Here is a 19,598-nt window from a genome sequence, read left to right on the forward strand (position 1 = left end):
TATAGGAGTCATTCAGATAGAGGGATAAACTTTATCACAGATTAATGACAGATATGGAAAATGACTAAGTTAAGTAACATAAGGAAGAATCCTAATGTTTTGGTGATGCATTTCTGTTAAGGTTTAGCTTGATTAGCTGTAACTTGTAAATCAAGTATCTTAAAGCAGTAAAGATATAAATATCTTGACACTGAGTCCCAAATATTGGTCAAGCTTAAAATTTATCACAGTGTAATATAATCTAGTTTTAATTAGCTGTCAGTGACTCTTAAAAAATAAAATAAAATAAAACACATCTCTCGGCTGGCCTGGGAACGCCTCGGGATCCCTCCGGATGAGCTGGTGAATGTGGCCGGGGAGAGGGAAGTCTGGGTTTCTCTGCTTAGGCAGCTGCCCCTGCGACCCAACTCCGGATAAGCGGCAGAAAATGGATGGATGGATGGTAAAAATAAAACTCAAATACAATAGGCACATTGAAAAAGATCAGTTATAGTAGGGATGCATGGTATCTTTAAGTTCTACTCCTTTTAAAAAAATCTCATTCAGTTAGAATTGTTTTATTTTTGGGTGTTCAATCTAGCAAAGGGTAACACACCTGTGTCAAAAACTGTGATAAGCCTTGCATGAAGTATTGTGGAGACAATTCTTTGTTGTCCCGAGTGTTACAACAGTGACATCTAGCGGCCATTATCAAAGTTGCGTACAATACCTTAGTGTGGAATTCAGCCCTTTGAGCGAATTGAATTACTAATCACCGAGATAGCTTAGCTGTATTTTATTTATTTATTTTATTTTATTTATTCATTTTTTTGTCGTATATTGACTATAAATCTAGCTTTACATTGTTGTATACTGCATTGGTACGACTGATATACACATTTTACTGTGGAGATAGCGGCAAAGTGAAGCAAAACCATAGCCGAACGCAGCCCAGCAGTCCATGGTCACATGCTAGTCAAGCTGGATCAGCTGACATCACCTCGCTTCTGCTTTTGATGCTCTTCCTCTTCCATCGAGTAATACCGCTTCTTAAAACAGGAACGTATTATTGAAAAGGCTTTCCTGGCATCAGATTTTAATTTTGACTCTCGTATATCTTCCTATTTCAGCTGGTTTGATCGCCGGATAGATGCTGTTAGAGTGGATGATGAACGGACACGCCATTCTCTATACGGGGGTCACTTTGGCCTTCTGGAGTACTATACTAATCGTCGGTAAGACTATAGTTGTGACTTAGAAATTCCTAATAATGATGGAACTAATTAATTTAATTGTATGTGTCTTAAATCTTTCTCGAGGCTGTCCTCAAGTCAGTCATCGTTTCGTGGTAGAGATAGCGTTTTGCGTTTGACAACTGTTAGTGGGGACCTGGCTAAATCTTGGTACTAGCGCAGTTGCGGCGGTTCTTTTGCTTGCTAGATCATACTGGTTAGCTACCTGTTAAATGTCACTTTATCCATTAATGCGAGTAATTGGACTTGAAAGCAAAGCTTGTTAATGAGAGTGATTTGCATTTAATGTGTTTGCATGTAAGACAAAAACCCGGCCTGGTGTTTAATGTAGCACCTGGCTAGCTTAGCAGTGTTAAGCTAATGCTAGGTTGCCCTAATCTAAACTCCCTGAGCAAATAGAGGTGCAAACATTGGACAGCAGTTGTTCCAGTTCATTTTGACTGATTTCAGACTTTGTTTTGAATGGTCGTCATTTCAAGATGCTCGGTTGCTTCTCTGTCGGTATTAAATCATTTAACACGGAACTAGCGTTAGCTGTCTAGGTGTTCGTGACTGAAGGTGGCTCACATATTTGTGAAATGTTTTAAACAGGAACTGCAGCAGTTCACGTGAGAGTGAGCCATCACACAAAGCTCAAACTTCTTCCATGACTTTAACACTTAAATGTTTATCTGTTTCACCCATGGAGCACTGAACATGTATATTATGCTGTAACTTTCATATCTACAAGGAAAATATTTCTTTTAAGTTACAGTTTGATCTTGCAAGCTATTCAGTATTTGAATAAAGACCCTTTTTTTTTTTCCTACAGGCATCTGTTATACCATATTTGACCTTGGATTCCGCTTTGATGTGGCATGGTAAGTACAGTTTGCAATGATGTACTAAATGGAATTGAAAATGGTTGCTGTTAATAAGCTCTTTTTAAGTTGGCGTGATAAAAAATTGCACCTTCTGTCTCTGTGTTGCAGCATTGTTAAATGATATTTTGCTGTGGTAGAATCAGAGCATGTCCTTTTTCTGTAAGTGTGGGATAGGTTGTCACTTACTTGTTACCTCTCAGATCACAAGTCCACTTTTCTAAATTTACTGGAAAAACTTATTTTTCCTCAGATTGGCCTTAGTGCCTTTGATATAATGCTTCAAAGTCTTCTCATTGTCCATTTACACATGAGCCGGACAGACTGTCTGTGTGAGACACTTATCCTGCCTGTGTGTGTGTCCGTACCCAAGATGCAGGACATGATATAAATGTATTCTGCAGTGCTTTTTTCTTTCTTTTTTCTATCTGCCACAACAGCTTTTTTGGCTATTGACAAACTATTGCAAAAGAACATACAATCAGAAAAGAGAACAAAGCAGCAGACATTTAACTCAAACATTTTGTGTATTTAGAATACTCTGACATAAAACTGCTGTATTTCAATAGCTTCAGTCTGTGCCATGTCTAGCTTAAAACATTTGATCATTTGAATTCTTGCATACAGTTCCTTTGCGTGCGTGCATTTATTTATATAGCACATTTACTGCAACCACAGCTGCTCAAAGTGCTGATCAATAAAACAACTTCAACATAAACTACTACATAGTAACAAACACCACACAGTAAAACAATAAGCAATAAAAATCAGTAAAAAAAAAAGAAGATATAAAACTATAATAGAAATTAAAAGCAAGCAAATGTCAAGCTCAGCTATGTTTAAAAGCCAGAGCAAAGAAGTGGGTCTTGAGCAAGAACTTAAACCAGGCAAACTGTTCCACAACTTTGAAGCAGCAACAGAAAAACCTCTTTTCCATCTATCTTTTCATCTTTATATAAAGACAAAAAGTGCATCTGTCAGTACATTGGAAGGATTTTGACTGTTAGAAACTGTTGTGTGTTGCTGTTTGTTAAGGAACATGCTATAGTGAGCTGGATCATTGGGCATTCCTTAATTATGGCTCTGTTTTTACTACTTGGAGCTCATCAGTAAACTTCGAAGGCTTATACTGTGCTGCACATCAAAATACTGTATATCGATGTTGAATTTTAGTAATTCAATCAAACACATATGTGAGTTTAGCTGAACTGTTGTCTTCTGAAAATCAGTTCTGCCCTGAAGTTTTAATTTAAATCTGGTGATACTTTTTTAAAAATAATTTTTATGCATACAAATTAGTTTAACAGACTAGTACTTTAAAGGGTAAATACTTTAATGGTATAGTGTGTAACAAAATCAAATATCAGAGACTGGAAGAAAGTAATATATAATTTAAAACCATGTTTCTATTGGTATCTAATGACTTAACAAAAATAAATATTTTTATTCTGTTAGAATGAGGCATTTCTATCTTCTTGCGGGTCCACATACATGGCAGCTGCCATATTTGTGCCACCATTTTTACTACAGTGTCGCTGAATGGACAAACAACTCAGTGTGAAGTGAGAACCCTCTGAGCTTTAAAACTGCAGCACCAGCTTTGTTTGAGAAATGCTAGAACACTGTTTGGGGTCAGTAAAGCCTTCAAAGGTACATAGAAGGCAGTAAACATATACACAAATTGGGAGTAGCAACCTGTAGTGCAGTTATTGCTAGCACCTGAAGCAACTGGACGCAGATGAAAGTATGTTTGCGTGTGGAAGAACTTTGGCTATTGATGGCCCCTGTCCAGTTACTACTGTCCTTGGCATTTGAAATAATTTCTATGCCCATCTCTACCACTAGATGTCAGCAATTCTTACACACTTTACCCATAAATATTTCCTCACAGTCATTTTTATATGCTTTACTTATTTATTCACAGGTTCCTGACAGAGACTTCCCCTTTCATGTGGGCCAATCTGGGCATTGGTTTGGCCATCTCTCTGTCTGTAGTGGGGGCTGCCTGGTGAGTACGTAACAAGGAACACAGATGAAAGAGCTGGAAAACTTGGGCTAATTTCCACCATGAATGTGCTGAATGCCACTGTTGTAGTAAAGTTCCTAATAAAATTTAATGAAAAGAAAGGAAAAAATAGAGGCTACTGAGCTCAGCTTCCAAACCGGTTCATGTTAATTTGTTGTTCAATCTAAAACCAAATCTGGTCTTTGCTTAAGTTAGTGTAACACAAGTTAAATTTCCACTTGAGTGCAGTGCTGTGTTCAAACTTGCCTAGTAATAGATAATCTGGCAGCTTAGAATCACCCCTCTTCAGACCAATTTCCATACATGGAATAGAGTCTCGGTTGCCACTTTTTTTTCTGTGAGTTTCTATGTGGTTTTGCCAACTGGTTGTCTAAATACTCCCTGAAGTAGACATGTAAGGGATAACTGTACAGGTGCAGCTCCAGGATGAGTTTAAATGCCCCAAACTCCCATCTTCCCATCTGGATATGAACCCATCCTTTTCCTGTCTATTGCATGTCTCTTCCTCTTTGGTAAAAGCTGTTGCTAGGGCTTTTCTCTGACAGTTTGACAGATCCATCCTGCATCGAAGTCAGCAGCTGGGGGGAAAAAAAGTAGCTACATAACATTGCAACTGGTACCAAACTTGGATGTGATTGCATTGCCCTACCACTGTGGCGAGTGTAGTACCTCTTGGATCCTATGGGAAAGCCTCTTAACAGTGTAAAGCAAAGGTTATAGTCTTTGACAATTTAAAACACCCTGTTACATGAAATAATATTTTGCTTTTGAATGTGCTCTTAAAACATGTAACTTAAAGTGTTGCTAATATATAATTATGTCGGTGTACGTTATAAGTGGTATAGGTTCCAATATTTATTTTCAAACCTTAAGTTATGATCTTATTTTACAGCTTCACACAGAAATGATGTTTAATTGAGCTCTAAAACAGTTTAAAAGCCCAACAAGTTCAGGGCCTGACTACTAAATTTCCCATTAGAAGCGGCACTTAAACACATCCGTTAAAGTTCAGCTGAGGGCCTAAAAGCTGCTGAACCTGTACTTCATGGAACATTATAGATAGTTAAAAGCATCCATCCAGTTAAGCATCATGTAGATGCTCTGATCATTTACTCAAAATGTGTATCTTTTTATTTTAAACACACATTTGGTATTGGAAGATTTTATTTGTGAAAGGAGAAAAAAACTATGGAAAAATATAAAGAAGCTGCACTTAATGGATGAAAATGTTGATTCACCAAAGTGAACAGCTGGACAGCTGCAGGAAAAAAGGCTAGCTATAGCTCCAAGCTTCTATTAATGCTGTTTGGCTCTTAATGACTTAGTATATGGGTCTCAAAATACTGTATCCTTATTGAAACTAAATCTGATATATATTTAAGTGAATTAAAGATGTATATGTGACTTTAAAAGTATTTTATGTTACTGTCTAAGCTGATTTGAATTACATCACCATGCTGAAGGATAAATCTTTAGCATAATTTCTTTTGATGGATTTATTGGATCACAGAAGTTTTGTGTGTGTTGGCCAACCATGAGTCACACTTATGGAGGATGGCGGAGTAAATGATCTAAAGCTTTTTGATTATGGTTCTTCTTAATCTTCATATATCTTGGTAAGCCTCTGTTACACTAATAATGTTTAACTCACTGTCTTTTGGGTTGTTTTCCAGGGGGATCTACGTCACTGGTTCTAGCATCATTGGTGGGGGTGTCAAGGCTCCACGAATCAAAACCAAAAATTTGGTCAGGTAGGGTATATTACCAGTGAGTGCAATCGAATGCAAGAGGTAGAAACGTTTACACTTTTTTGTCTCTTTTTTTTTTCTATTCAAGTATTATCTTCTGCGAAGCTGTTGCCATTTATGGGATCATCATGGCGATTGTCATCAGCAACATGGCCGAGGTAATAAGCATTGTTGATTTAAAAAAAAAAAATAAAAAATAAAGTCTTTATTTATTCCTATGAGGAAAGGAGTGCCACACAAGGAAAGGTACAAAGAGCTAAACAGTGGATGGATAGTTGTTTCTAAATATAATCTCCTTCATCCTATAGAACTTCAGTGGGACAACCCCAGAGACCATTGGAGCACGAAATTACCAAGCTGGTAAGACAACAAAGACATGAAAAAATTCACAATTGGACAACTTAAACTTAAAACATCGACTAAATGCCACTATCGGCAGTAGTGGAGATTTTTAATTTTAAATCACTTTTGTGCAGATTGTTCCCTGTGGAATATTCTTCTTTATCGCTGACTGTTTCTGTTCCCTGCACTGGTAGGTTATTCCATGTTTGGAGCTGGTCTGACTGTGGGCTTTTCCAACCTTTTCTGTGGCATCTGTGTCGGGATTGTGGGCAGCGGAGCAGCTTTGGCAGATGCCCAGAATCCCAGCCTCTTTGTTAAGATCCTCATTGTGGAAATCTTTGGCAGTGCGATTGGCCTGTTCGGCGTCATTGTAGCCATTTTGCAGGTAAATTACACATGCTGGGTTCTTTTTTACCCCTTCTCTAATAATACTTTGTCATAATAGTTTAATCTGTTATAAATACTGTATTAACTTGGATTTTATTCTGTTTTCCCCCCTTCAGACATCAAAAGTAAAGATGGGTGACTAGAAGTTTCATTCACACGCTGAGAAAAGAGTAAACTGCAGGATAAATGAGATGGCTTATGTAAATACATAGTAAATTATTTAAATGTCTATTTGACTGGTATTATTTTTAACCATCGTTCATCCAAGAGTGGGTCATGCTTGTACTGTTGTGTCTTGAGGGAAACAAAAATTCTAAATAAGGAACTAAAGAAAAGGTGAAAGTGCATTTTGCCCCCTTTCTTTATTCATTGGAAAATGTCAATGGTAAACTTGACAACAGTTTAGCTTGATGAGCAGTAGAAATATCTGATGAGCTGCTAGGATGCTGTGCTTGCAGCCAGGTTGGCACATTTTTATTACAATTTTTTTGATCCCTCTTGGTGAATGGTAGTTGAAAATCACACTGGAGTATTTGAAAATATTGTGTGCGTGTGTGTGCACATATGTGTGTATGTATGCTGGACATGTGATTTTTGTTTTTTTTTCTTCTCATGAAGCATGGGGATCTTTGTGGTGTTTCTAGCCTGGTCTGTCAATTTTTGTTTTCTATCTGCTAATTAGCAAGCAGTCCTTATTCCACATATTGGCTCACATACAGTGTTCATCAGGCCTCGTGATGGTAAAGAAGAATTGATCAAATTTTGACTGAAAGTATTGATCTAAAAATAATCACAAAGTAGTTGAGCATGCTATTTGAGAGGCCTACTTAAGTCTTATTAGAACAACAGATTTTCATCCTGTTTTTCCCCCTCTGTTTCCCAATGTGTTAAGATGTCTACATTTGATACACTCAAACCTCTATCTGGTTGAGTTTGTTTTTTTTTTTTTTTGTTTTTTTTTATCCAAATTGTGATTTTTTTTTTGTTTTTTTTTGTTTTTTTTTGTTTTTTTTTGCTTTAAAGACATTAGGTTTCAAGGAAACAAACATGGCATCGCATGGAACTAAAATATCAAAGCCACTGCCTTTATCAACCTTATACCTTCATAGATGAGAAAGGAGAAGTAAATTTTCTCCAAAGTACACTTTATAGTAACGTCTGTACTGTCTCATTGAGGTGGCTCACTGGGGACAAAAATTGTATGGATGTGGTGGTCCAGTGACCTGGATTTTAAGCAATCTCAGCTGGTCTGCTGTAGCCTACTCCATTACATAATCTACTTGATGCACTCAGAATTTTAATATCCCTATGAATCTTTGTATCCGTCCTGTTTAGAATGTACATGCATGTTTTTGATTTAAAAATGTTAATTGTTTAATTTACCAAATTTTGTAACATTCCTTAAAATTGTATTTAAAGTGTGTAGAACTGGAAATCAAGACATTGTTAAACTGTTGCAGTACACCAGTGCTTTATAATTCTCCTTTACATGGACATTCTTTTCATCTGGTTGTTGTTTGGTGTTTCAGCTGACTTTAAATTGTAAATCTAACCCTGAGCCACCAGAAGAATAAAACAAGCGGGCACAGAGAGCAAAAGCTGAAATAATACTAATACATAGTAGTCTCTTAGGTGTATTGGAACCCATGCGGCATTTTATCTTGATGCAGCATTCCACAGAGGTGACAGACCACAGCTAATTGTTGACCATCTAAAATCCTTCCTTGTTTCTCCTCCACTTTGTTGAAAGTGTGTAAACATTGACGTGGGGTGGTGCATCGTCTTTAGTGTTTGTAGATGGAGCCTTACAACAGGTGTCAAAACAGCGACATTGTCTTCGTAATCAGATTAAGTGGGAACTCCAAGATGCCTTTGGTAAGCCAGACCCTGTACCAAACCCCAGACTCATAGTGACTGTAGATGATACTGTGTGTACATTATATGTTGATGTGATGGTGATCCAAAAAAAAGTCTTTTTTTTTTTTTTTTTTTTTTTTATGTGTACATTGAAAGCAAAACCAGATTTTCCTTCTGGCTTCATAAATGTCATTGTGAAAATAAAATGGTTCAATTAATATCTGGACTTTAATGTATTTTGTCTTTATCTTTATGTTGTTTGTTTTACTTTAAGGTATTGACTTCAATTACTGACAATTTATCACTGAACCATTGGAAGCTGACACCCCTGCAGTGGTTATAATCTTCCACTAGATGGTGCAGAAGACCTCACCATCCATCCTTGTTAAAATTACACTGACTACATAGAAATAAGTTGTATTTCGTCTAACGACTCAGTGTAATCATTTGTTGGGTTTATGCTTTGTGTGCTGCTGATGAAGTCTCATTGTGGTTTAGTAATATTGAAAACATTTATAAAAACAGCTCAAAAGTACAGACCTGTAGGTAGGTAAGTGAATATACTTTGTATATGTGTGTATGTATATATATGTATATATATATACATACACACAGAGACATGAATATACGCTGCCTGACCAAAAAGTTCCCACCTGGTTTCAATTAAACAAATAGGTATGAGTCCCTATTGGATAATTACTGCATGGGTGATTATCTTTCAGGTGGCAAAAGGTTATTTAAACCCAACTGATGCTATGAGTAGCTTCTCAGTTTTTAAGTAACCATTTGGAAAGATGTTAGTCTGTTTAAGAAGGGTCAGATCATTGGCATCAAGCAGAGAAAACATCTAATGAGATGCAGAAAATACTAAAATTGAGTCAAAAACTGTCCAACACATTAAAAACTACAAGGATAGTGGGGAACATGATCTTCCAAAAAGAAACGTGGTTGGAAAAAAATTCTGGAATCATTGTGATCGCTGATCACTTAAACGTTTGGCAAAATCATTCAAAGAAAACAACAGTAGAACTCAGGGCCATGTTTAACAGTGACAGTAAGAACATTTTCACATGAACAATGGAAGGGAACTAAAAGAACTGGAGATGAACAGCTGTGTAGCTATAGGAAAACCACTAATCAGTGAAGCTAACCAGAGAAAAAGGCTTCAATTTGCTGCATAAAGATTTGACGCTGAACTTAGACCTGACCAACTGCAGCAACTCCAGATCATAGCACTGCCCCACTGCCCCCACAGGCATGTACAGTAGGCACTAGGCATGATGGTTGCATCACTTCACAGCCACTCTTCTTCCAATGATGCTCACTCTGGAACAGGGTAAATCTGGACTCATCAGACCACATAACATTCTGCCATATGTTCAGCAACATTATGTGTAAAAAGAATAAGGTCAGCTGACTTCCTGAATATACTGAATGAGCAGGTTATTCCATCAATGGATTTTTTTCTTCCCTGATGGCACGGCCATATTCCAAGATGACAATGCCAGGATTCATCAGGCTCAAACTGTAAGAGTGGTTTGGGGAGCATGAGACATCATTTTCACACATGAACTGGTCACCATGAGTCCAGACCTGAACCCCACTGAAAATTTTTAGGATATGTGGAGGAGGCTTGGAACAGTCGTCAGACTCTCATCATCAATACAAGATCTTGGTGAAAAATTAATGCAACACTGGATGGACATAAATCTTGTGACATTGCAGAAGCTTATCAAAACAATGCCACAGCGAATGCTGCTGTAATCAGAGGCTGTCTAATAAAATATTAGGGTGTATGACCTTCCTTTCTTTTTGGTGTTTTTTTTTTTTTTTTTTTAGGCCAGGCAGTGTAGGTTATGTTCACATCTGGATAAAATTATGTAACGTTAATTATAAAAGAAACTGAGATACTGTTACAAGTCTCTGTGTAAAACATACTATACTTCATTATCATATTGATAAAGAAATAATTATTTTATTATTTATATTCAGCTGACAAAAGTGAGTTAATATAATTCTAGCTCACCCCCTCAAAACAGATGTGCAGACTAGAAAGCGATGGAAAGCCAGACCACGCAGGCTTCCGTAGGCACCAGAGCGAAGGGCTCTGCTCGCTGCCTCAGCCAGAGAGCATCATTTCCCTACATCTTCACCAAAACACGGCGGGACGACGGAAAATCAGAAGCCATGCATCTATCTTCTGCCCGATTTGTGATAGAATATCGTTACGCGTTACGTTAGCCGCTTGGCTAGCGTAATGCTACACAACATGAAGCTTTTCCCGTGATGATGAGGAGACATAATAGCCAGTGTTTGGACCCGAAAAGAATATAGTTATCCTGAGCAGTGTCGAACTGGGCTGAGCCTCTTTCTTTTAGTGTTTTTTATACATTTGATACAGCGTTTCTGCTAATAATCGCATATTGCGAGTTATTTTATTGTAATATTTTCTCTGCTGATGCGAACAAAATCAGTCGCGCTCCAACTGCGAAGAAGCACAGATAGAAGTATCCGCCTCACAACATAAGGTAGGTGCACTATCTGCATGCTTTCTTTCTCTGATGTATTGTTCACTCCAGCATAGAATCCACACTTGCCTTTTATTTCCATGAATTCTGTGCACACATATCCAGCTGTCCTGAAGCTTCCAGGATTTTGCCGAATTTTGTATATCGTGGAGATATGATCGCATGCACTGCCCCCTACCCCCCTTTTGTTATCATGCACATATTCACGAACTAGCAACATCCTTTCACCCGCCATGCTGGGCTTCCCCCAGCCTCCCTTTACTGTTCTTTACAGTAAATGAACTGTATCAGCATTCAGACCACTGTGATGAATCAAATATGCATTTTCTTTTAGCTGGAAAAGAAGTGAAAAAGGGACTAAAATCCACCTTGAAAATGCAATTTTCCAGAATTACTGGTTGTCTAAATAAAGCATTGGAAGCTGTATGCAGACCACAGCTGCTCATGTCTAATGGTCCAGTAAGAGCACACTATGCAAGAAGATGAGGAGCAAAAGGAGGCATCTTCATCACAAAGCTTAACCTAACTAGGCGTTTACGCAGAAGCTGTGCACCTGAACCGTAATCCAGCTTGACATCTCTCTCGTTTATGACACAGAATCTCTTTGGGGCTGCTGTTTTAGAGTTGAAAGTAGCAAGTGGACTGGAACTACCTCACTTTGTGAAGTTTCCTGTCACGCAGAGATGGCTTTGGATGGAGTGCATTTAATAATCTTGCTTTTGCAGTGCTGTGCAAGCCTACTGTTATGCTCAATTACACGTGAACAATTTATGCACGTGTATATCTATTTATGCTGTCTAACTAACAGTAAATAAAAATGTGTTTTCAGTATAACAGAAAACAAAGAAAGTAATAAAATTTAGACAGTGGAAATATAAGAAATGACTGTCCATCTTGAATGAGAAAAGCATCTCTGCTGCAGCTTCATTAACTTGCCCTGAGGCTTGTGACTGTACTGGCCTGTGCTGGAGTCTCTTCAGTTGCCATGGACTGACAGACCTGTTTTATTTTACAGAAGATATTTGGAAATGTCATTATAAAAAACAATAACAAAAAATTTGTATTTGAGGGTGTTAGATTTTTGCACACCCTCATGGCTCACTGGGATTTGAGGGCTGGTATTGTCAATGAGTGGACTTGAGTGTCTTTCACCGACTGCTGATTTAAATAGTGGCGTCTCACTGTTTGGGTGAGCCATTTCAGTGATGATGTGGGGGCATAGTTTGACCATCTGCTGTGAAAATCTGCTGTTTTCTCTGTGAAATGACTTCAGGCGAGAGGTGGTGATACTATTGGGATGCTTAATTACAGGTAGCAGGGCTGTTTCTGGTTGATCCATTTAACCTAGAAAAATTCACAATTTCAGTCATGTCACATTAGGTATGGCTGATCATATTTGAGATATTTGGGGTTAAAATCCTCACAATACTATTCTCATATTTAGATTATGCATGTGGCTGCCTGGTTACTTGACAGTTTTGCTGCACTAATTTAAAATGATTGTTTTTTTTTTTTGTTTTTTTTGTATAACCATTTTATTTAGTAACCTATGTAAATTTTTTAATGATTTGATTTGATTTGAAATATCTAAGCTAACCTATCTGACACAATTTACCTTTATATGGTAAATATACTGATCAGTTTAGCAATATAATGTTTTTCAATAACCATCTAAGCCAGGTTACATGGTCCTTAAACAGCATTTAAGGTTACTTGAAGTGATCTTCTTGACTGGGATTCTATCTGTTTCTCAATTTGCTATAGTGGTAATTTGACCCAAATTTCTTTATGCTATTGTCATGAAGACGTTTCAGTTTATTGATGGTTGCTGGTATTAATTTATACACAGTTCTCTTTAAGTGCTGCTGTCTCAATCAGGTCATTGTTGTCCCGTTGCATAATCCAGTTTCAGTCAGGGTTTAGCTCCATGACTGCAAGGAGCCCAGGGTGCTGCACAACAATTTAAACTAATATCCCTCTACCAATGTTCGTAACAGCTCGTATAAGGTATGCAAGCTGTTATGTTTGGGTTTCACCACAGGTAGTGCTGTGCATTATGGTCAAACATTTCCTTTTTGGTCTTGTCTGTCTAAAACACTGACTTTCATAAGTCTTGTGGCTTCCTCAGATGCAAACTTGCAAATCTAAACCATGCTGTCATGTTATTTTTAGAGAGAAGAAGGTTTCCAGTGGCAACCCTTTAAACCAAGCCATATTTGTATAGTTTGTTTCTAATTTCACTGCCATGAAACTTCAACATTTAAAGGACCAATGGCAATTTTTCTATGTTTTCTAGCTTATATGGAGTACAACAACAATCTATCTATTACCTTAAATGACACCCAAAGCTTTAAAAAGAAAGAGGTATGTCCATGTTTAAGTATTTTGATGTGGAAGGAACAACAGCTGTTGGATTGTTTACTTGTGAGTAGTATTTCTCACCATAACATGACTCCAGATTTTTTGGAAATGGCTTTATGTCTCTTCAGAGATGGATGGGCAGCAACAACTGCTTCTCTAAGATCATCTCTAGTTTGTTTCTTCCTTTGCTTTGTGTTACACATCAGAATCATCAAACTGTCACAACTCTCATTTTTTTGATGATAAGTTTATCAAATGCATTTAATTCGAAATTCCTGGCTGCTACTTACCTGATAAACTAATGGTAAAGTAAGTTTCTCAAACAGCTTCTGCATTTTGCGAGGGACCAGATGACCGCAAATTAAGGAATTTACTGATATCTTCTTAGTAAATACTTAAATAATAACTAGGATTTTAACTTAGAACAATCTGAACCACCAAGTCCTTGTACACATCAGGGCATTATTTAGCTACATTTGTTTCGCAGGTACACAATAAAAAACAGTATATTTGTAACTCTCAATGTTGTTTTTAAAGTCAGTTTGCATTGTGTTAATGCTTAATTCCTTGACTGGGGATTTATATCTTAATTTCTTTTCAAAATCTTTTCAAATACTGAATTATCTCAATTATTTTCTGCCCAAAGCTTCTTATTACAGTATCTGTATCTTGACTGTGGTCTGTTGTATCATTGTTCCAATGTTTGGATTAGTCTTGTGAGTCATTTTTCTCTGTTCAGTCTAGAGGAACGTGCTCCTGTTAGCAGGAGCTGATGATAATCAGTTTTCACTTGACCAGATTATCATTCTTCCACCTCTCATGATGCTCAGTGAAATGAAGTTGTGAGGAGAAAATAAGATGTTTCACGTTGCTTTCCCCAGGTTCACTCATTATCCTCACTTTGTTGGTCCCGGCAGTCAGCAGCAGCAGGAGCAGCAACGACTGCCACAGATTCATTCTTCTGGTCGCCCTTTCATGTTGGGATTTGTTGTCATGGTAACGAACCAGGCCATTCCTGAGTCAATGAGGAGATGAGTTCAGAGAAGAACACCTGTGTGTGTGTGTGTGTGTGTGTGTGTGTGTGTGTGTGTGTGTGTGTGTGTGTGTAAAGTGTCCTTTGTGGTTGATATTTGTTCTTTTGCTGCCTTGTTTCTTGTATGTCTCCTCTATCATCCATTGCTTAAAGACACAAAATGGCACTATAGCCATCAGGGGACAATGCCGTTATAAGGGATCATCAACACACTGGAATTTTTGGAAAAGCCTCTATGGCTTCCTAGCAGCCTGTCCATCCACATGGCTCTGGGGCTAGAAAAACACTCAGAAATTCCAGTTTGTGCACCAAATACTCCAGAACTGTATGATGGTTTTAGTGAACTAACAGTAGTTTATTCCATTCCTTACTCTCTAGAGTTGTGTCATTGCATCACTTCCTGAAAGCCTCATTGCTCTCACTGTGTTACCATGATAACACATGAACAACAGGTTTACATTACCTCACGTGACAAACATGGCAAACTTGTTTGCTCTCAATATCTGTTCTAATTAATACATTTCCATTTTTTAAATGTGCATTGTTAATAAACTGGTGTGTGTCCAATACGTTTAAACATATACGTATTACCACAGAAAAAAAATATGTATTTCACTTGTTGCTGGAGTTATATTAATGTAGTTTTTTTTTTTTTTTTCTAAATTTCATCTGCATATATAATTTTAGGCATAGCCATAATATTTCCAGTGCATGCTGCCTTCTTCCTTTTAAAAGAATAAAACATGTTTTTTCGTTTTTTCGTAAAATGGTGATTTGAAAGAAAAACGTATCCAAAGACGCAGGTTGAATAAGCCTGCATTACTGGGCAGTTGTGGCCTTAAACCAGGTTTCCTACCAATGTTTTCAGTCTAAAACGATTTATTTAACCAAACTGTCTTTAAAACAGCTCAACAAATCCTTATTTCACTCTTGCTGCCCACAATCCCTCTCACAGTGAAGCTTTCCTTCCGCTGCAGCACTTCATTTATTTCTTTGCTCCATTGCCAAATGAGCAGCTGGATCAGAGAGAAGGGGAATGAGACAGAGCGAAAGAGGACAGAGAGAAATGATGATGTTTCCACTGTTGCATGTGGATTGTAGCCACAGACGGGACTTTGTGTATTTGCATAATGCGGCTGTGGCCTGCCTGCTGAGAAACAGCAGATATAATATTGGAGAAGTTCTCAGATGGCTTTCAGAGCCTGACTTAGCATAATGATACGTTTCTAGTGTCCAGTACTTTTGCACACTGGGATGGCTCTTTGATTTCTCTGCTACTTGTCGATTTAATCTTTGTAAACACATTTACAATGACGTGGGAAGGAGTGGACAAGTGTGGGCACTTGTTCTTGTGTGAAAAAAGTAGGAAAACAATGAAGCAGACTTTTTCACAGTTAGGCTTCCCTCAGCTGAGAGGCAGCTTAATATCTGGATGGGCGGAGATGAGTGGAGGAAGTTTGAGCTCAGCTTTGTTTTGCTGTTACAAAGAACTTTTTTTGTCTTGTTCTGGAAATTTTTTTCATCTTGTCTATTTCTATTTTGGTGGTCTCATTTCTTAGCATTATTACTTTTATAGCTGCATTATAATACAGGAACATGTTGCAGACTTCACCAGGTAGAATCTGCTCAATGATCAGACAGCAATAGAGACTACGCTCCTTGTTGCTATTTTATGATGAAGTAAGCAGTGAAATCGCAGATCACAATTACTTACAAGTGTTCTTTTAAGGTCCTGATCCAATGAAAACATTTATTTAATAATAATATGTGTCAGGGTCACTGACTAGTCCTTATCTGTGGATTTTTGTATTTTTTAATCCATCGGGTCAAATAAACAGTAATGAGTGCATGGCTTAACAGCACATCAGTAAAGAAAAGAATGATCTATTTCTATCTGTGTTATAGATAACATACACATAGCATTTATATTCCTTGTCTAAATAAAACGTCTGTGACTCTTCGATATGACAGAGTCAGTGGGAGAGGGAGGGATGATAGGCGATAAAGGATTCCTGTGAAACACTCAATGGTAGCCCAGCCATGCCATGTCTTAGGGCTGCTCAATTATGGCAAAAAAAAAAAAAAAAATCAAAGTCACAATTATTTTTGGGCAATTTTGGCTGTATTTGGCACTTCATCAGGCCTCTTGTGAGTGCATCATGGTGTGGGAGGGGAGGCAGTGCTGCTGCTTATTGGAAAGAGTGAGAATGATAAATGTTCATGATAAAACTAGATTTTGGAATTTTTTCTTTGTTACAAGAAGGTGTGTTTATACTATTTACATAGCGTATAGTCGTAGTTATGGCAGTGTTGGGTAATTTTCAGTTATATTTTAATATATTTATGCTGAAGGAAATTCATTTCAGTATTCACTATCTTCTGTTTGTGGGACTTTTTCCGCAACCTGGTCTTTGTCACATCTTAGTTTCTGGATTTTCTTCTTTTCTTCTTGTATTCGCCAAAATTCCTAAAGGCCGTGCACTGCAGCGAGAATGTGCACATTATCAACATAACTAATTTAAAAGCGGAGATTTTTGCACTGCAATGCACGACTTATCCACCACTACTTCTCAGTGCAAGTCACTTTGTTTTGATTTTGGAGATGCGACCAAGAAAATGTTTTTCTGGCTGTGAGGGCAAGATGACCCTTTTCAGCTTCCATAAACACCTGAAGATCTTTAACCCGTTGACGTAGTTTTTTTTATTTATTATTTATTTATTTTTTGCCTCAGCTGACACTTTACCATTTTTTTTTGTTCTGGATTTAAAGTATTGTCATGCTACAGTATACTGTGTTTGTCAAACTTTCTCCATTGCTTAGGAGTAGCATAGTCTCCAGACCAGTGTAACAGTGGTTTCACGAGTCTTCTGCAAACCCCCAAATTCTTTCCTTATTAGGAGGGCACGTCCCTCAGGAGAAAGCTCTTCCTTGTTCTGAAATAACTACTTATTGTTTGAAGTAATAATCGGTGCAAACATCAAAATTTGCCATTGCTTTAAACTGTCACCGCTTTTGGGTTATTAAGACAGCAGCACAACATAAATGTCAAAATAATATATATATTTTTTTCAGTTTTAACTTCAGTATAAAAACAGGTGTCCATCCAAACCAGATCAGGTCATTCTTCTTCTTTTAGTGTGCTTCTAAGCAGGACATGACAGCCAAGGGGAGACTGACGCTCTCTTATTTCTGATACTTGTTAGCTCCTTTCATGGTGTCTCGGCTCAGAGTTACTGTTAATGCACCTCGCTGTGTCATATTCACATGTTGAAATATAGGCCTGTATATTACGTCAGATGGGTCTGAACATGAATTAAAGTGCTGCACATGGTGCAAATCATGAAGAGCAGTCCGTGCAAACACAATTTCAACTCAATCCTGCCCTCAGGCAGGAGAACTGCTTGATTCTGTATTGCACTTCTTGACAGCCAGAAGCGATAGTTGTTCATCGATCATGTAATAATACATATGCCTTAAGTTATCAGAGCCATGTAATGGGGCAAAAATAGGGCTATCCTGGGACCACTCGTGGCTGCAAGCTCATCATAGGGATTCTCTGGTCTTTATATTTTGTGAATCATTAAGCAAACAAACCAATTTCCATGAGAAAAAATACCCCAGCTGTCATTTTATTAGATAAATTACTTTAACGAGTCATCAAAACAACAAAAGTGTTCGTTTAATTGTTATTTATGTAATAGTAAACCCTATTTTAGGAAAGCCAGTAAAACTCTGAATAGATGTTATAATTTATATCTTAAAATGTATTACTATTGAAAGTTTTATTTTACATCTAATTCTAAGAAAAGCTTTCTGTTGTGACCATTACAATATTTTGGCTGTTTGAATGGTTTTCTTGTCTTTTGGGTGGATGATGATATGACAAAATATCACAGGTAACTCCATAAATACAATATAAACACAATATACATACTCTTAAATACAACAATAGCTCCTGTTTACACAGTCTATCATCGCTCATAGGATAGGTGTGCTGCTGTTATATTTCCCTTTCACAATGAACTGTGGGACCTTACGCTGAATGAATCTGGTTAATGAACTCTAAAAGGTCAGTGCTATCGTGGTGGGAGCTGAGTGGCTGATTCATTGTGTCGTCATTTGTCTTTCTGACTGAGGCTGATGGTCACTCGCTGAATCACACGCTCAGAGCTCCAAAACAAACGGTTTGACAGACACATGATGGTCCTCCTTACGCTGGCAATGTTTTGTTTCACTCATGATGCCTTGATGATTTCAGTTTGATTCTGATCAAACAAAACACAAAAGTCACTTGTAATGGAAGTTTGACATTGTGTGAGATATGATTATCTCTGTCTTGTTGAGAGATGAGAACATAAAACTATGTAATTGGACCGTCATCTTCATTCCAGTAAACACGTACAGGAAGGGAAGTGAGTTATTGATTGAATTATGTCTGATGCTGTAAACTGCTTCTAGCTTTCACATTGAAAGATAGGTAATGACATGAAAGTAGAGGGGAATTTACTAAACAAATGTCTAATTTAATCTAAAATTTTGCAAGACAGTATGGGAATATCACACTCCAGTCATTAGGAGTCGTTTCAGAGGAGTGATGTCACTCATTATGTCCAACAAGACCAAGGTTCAGAAAGTGGCTCAGATCTCGTCAGGCGCCTCATCTGTGCCATACAACAGAGTGTTTTCAAAGACAGGAGAAGTTGTTTCCATGCATAAAATCTTTCTTGTACTGTACATCATTGTGCTGCACATTCACCCTCCTCTGCACTTAAACTAATGCCATTTTCTACAAGTGACACAGAACACAAATATAACCCATAATGCCAATATCATATCATAGAACACTACATAACAAAACAATTTTGGCCAAATGATTAGTTTGTACATAAAATATATTATTAATACAGTAACAACCAAGGCCGGCTTTACGCAGGGGCAAGAGGGGGCAGTGCCCCCTCAAACAAACATTCTGCCCCCTCAATCAAATGCGCCGAAATGGGCAAATCTCTCCAAACGCTCTCTCCCCTCTGTACTGAACTCTGTGTGTCGGAGCTTCACAGGATCCATTGTACTGTCTTCAACAAGTCCTTCCCACCACCACAGAAAACAACCAATCAGTGTTTAGTATGCAAATGAGTTGACATACAGCCTGATCTTGCGGTGTCATATTTCTCCCCCTCGTAGAGAGAGCGGCTGCTGAGCTCCAGCGGTAAAACTTATAGA

General features: G+C 37.7%; 2 protein-coding genes across 3 annotated transcripts in view; both read left to right on the forward strand.

The window, feature by feature from the left end:
• Positions 1–912: 912 nt before the first annotated feature.
• Positions 913–7,912, forward strand: atp6v0b (ATPase H+ transporting V0 subunit b). The gene is made up of 9 exons (XM_041992883.1): positions 913–1,016; positions 1,110–1,214; positions 2,044–2,092; positions 4,017–4,100; positions 5,792–5,869; positions 5,955–6,024; positions 6,175–6,226; positions 6,403–6,593; positions 6,712–7,912. The coding sequence occupies exons 2-9, from the start codon at positions 1,130–1,132 to the stop codon at positions 6,736–6,738; spliced, it is 636 nt and encodes a 211-aa protein (XP_041848817.1). The 5' UTR covers positions 913–1,016; positions 1,110–1,129; the 3' UTR covers positions 6,739–7,912.
• A 2,653-nt stretch (positions 7,913–10,565) lies between these two features.
• Positions 10,566–19,598, forward strand: part of b4galt2 (UDP-Gal:betaGlcNAc beta 1,4- galactosyltransferase, polypeptide 2) — a 195,278-nt gene continuing 186,245 nt past the window's right edge. For both annotated transcript variants that reach the window (XR_006011286.1, XM_041992539.1), the window contains exon 1: positions 10,566–10,980. The gene's annotated coding sequence lies outside the window, so the exon portion shown is untranslated. The remainder of the gene's footprint in view (positions 10,981–19,598) is intronic.

The sequence above is a fragment of the Melanotaenia boesemani genome, chromosome 8, assembly GCF_017639745.1.
Source record: "Melanotaenia boesemani isolate fMelBoe1 chromosome 8, fMelBoe1.pri, whole genome shotgun sequence".
In the NCBI taxonomy this organism is placed as follows: Eukaryota; Metazoa; Chordata; class Actinopteri; order Atheriniformes; family Melanotaeniidae; genus Melanotaenia; species Melanotaenia boesemani.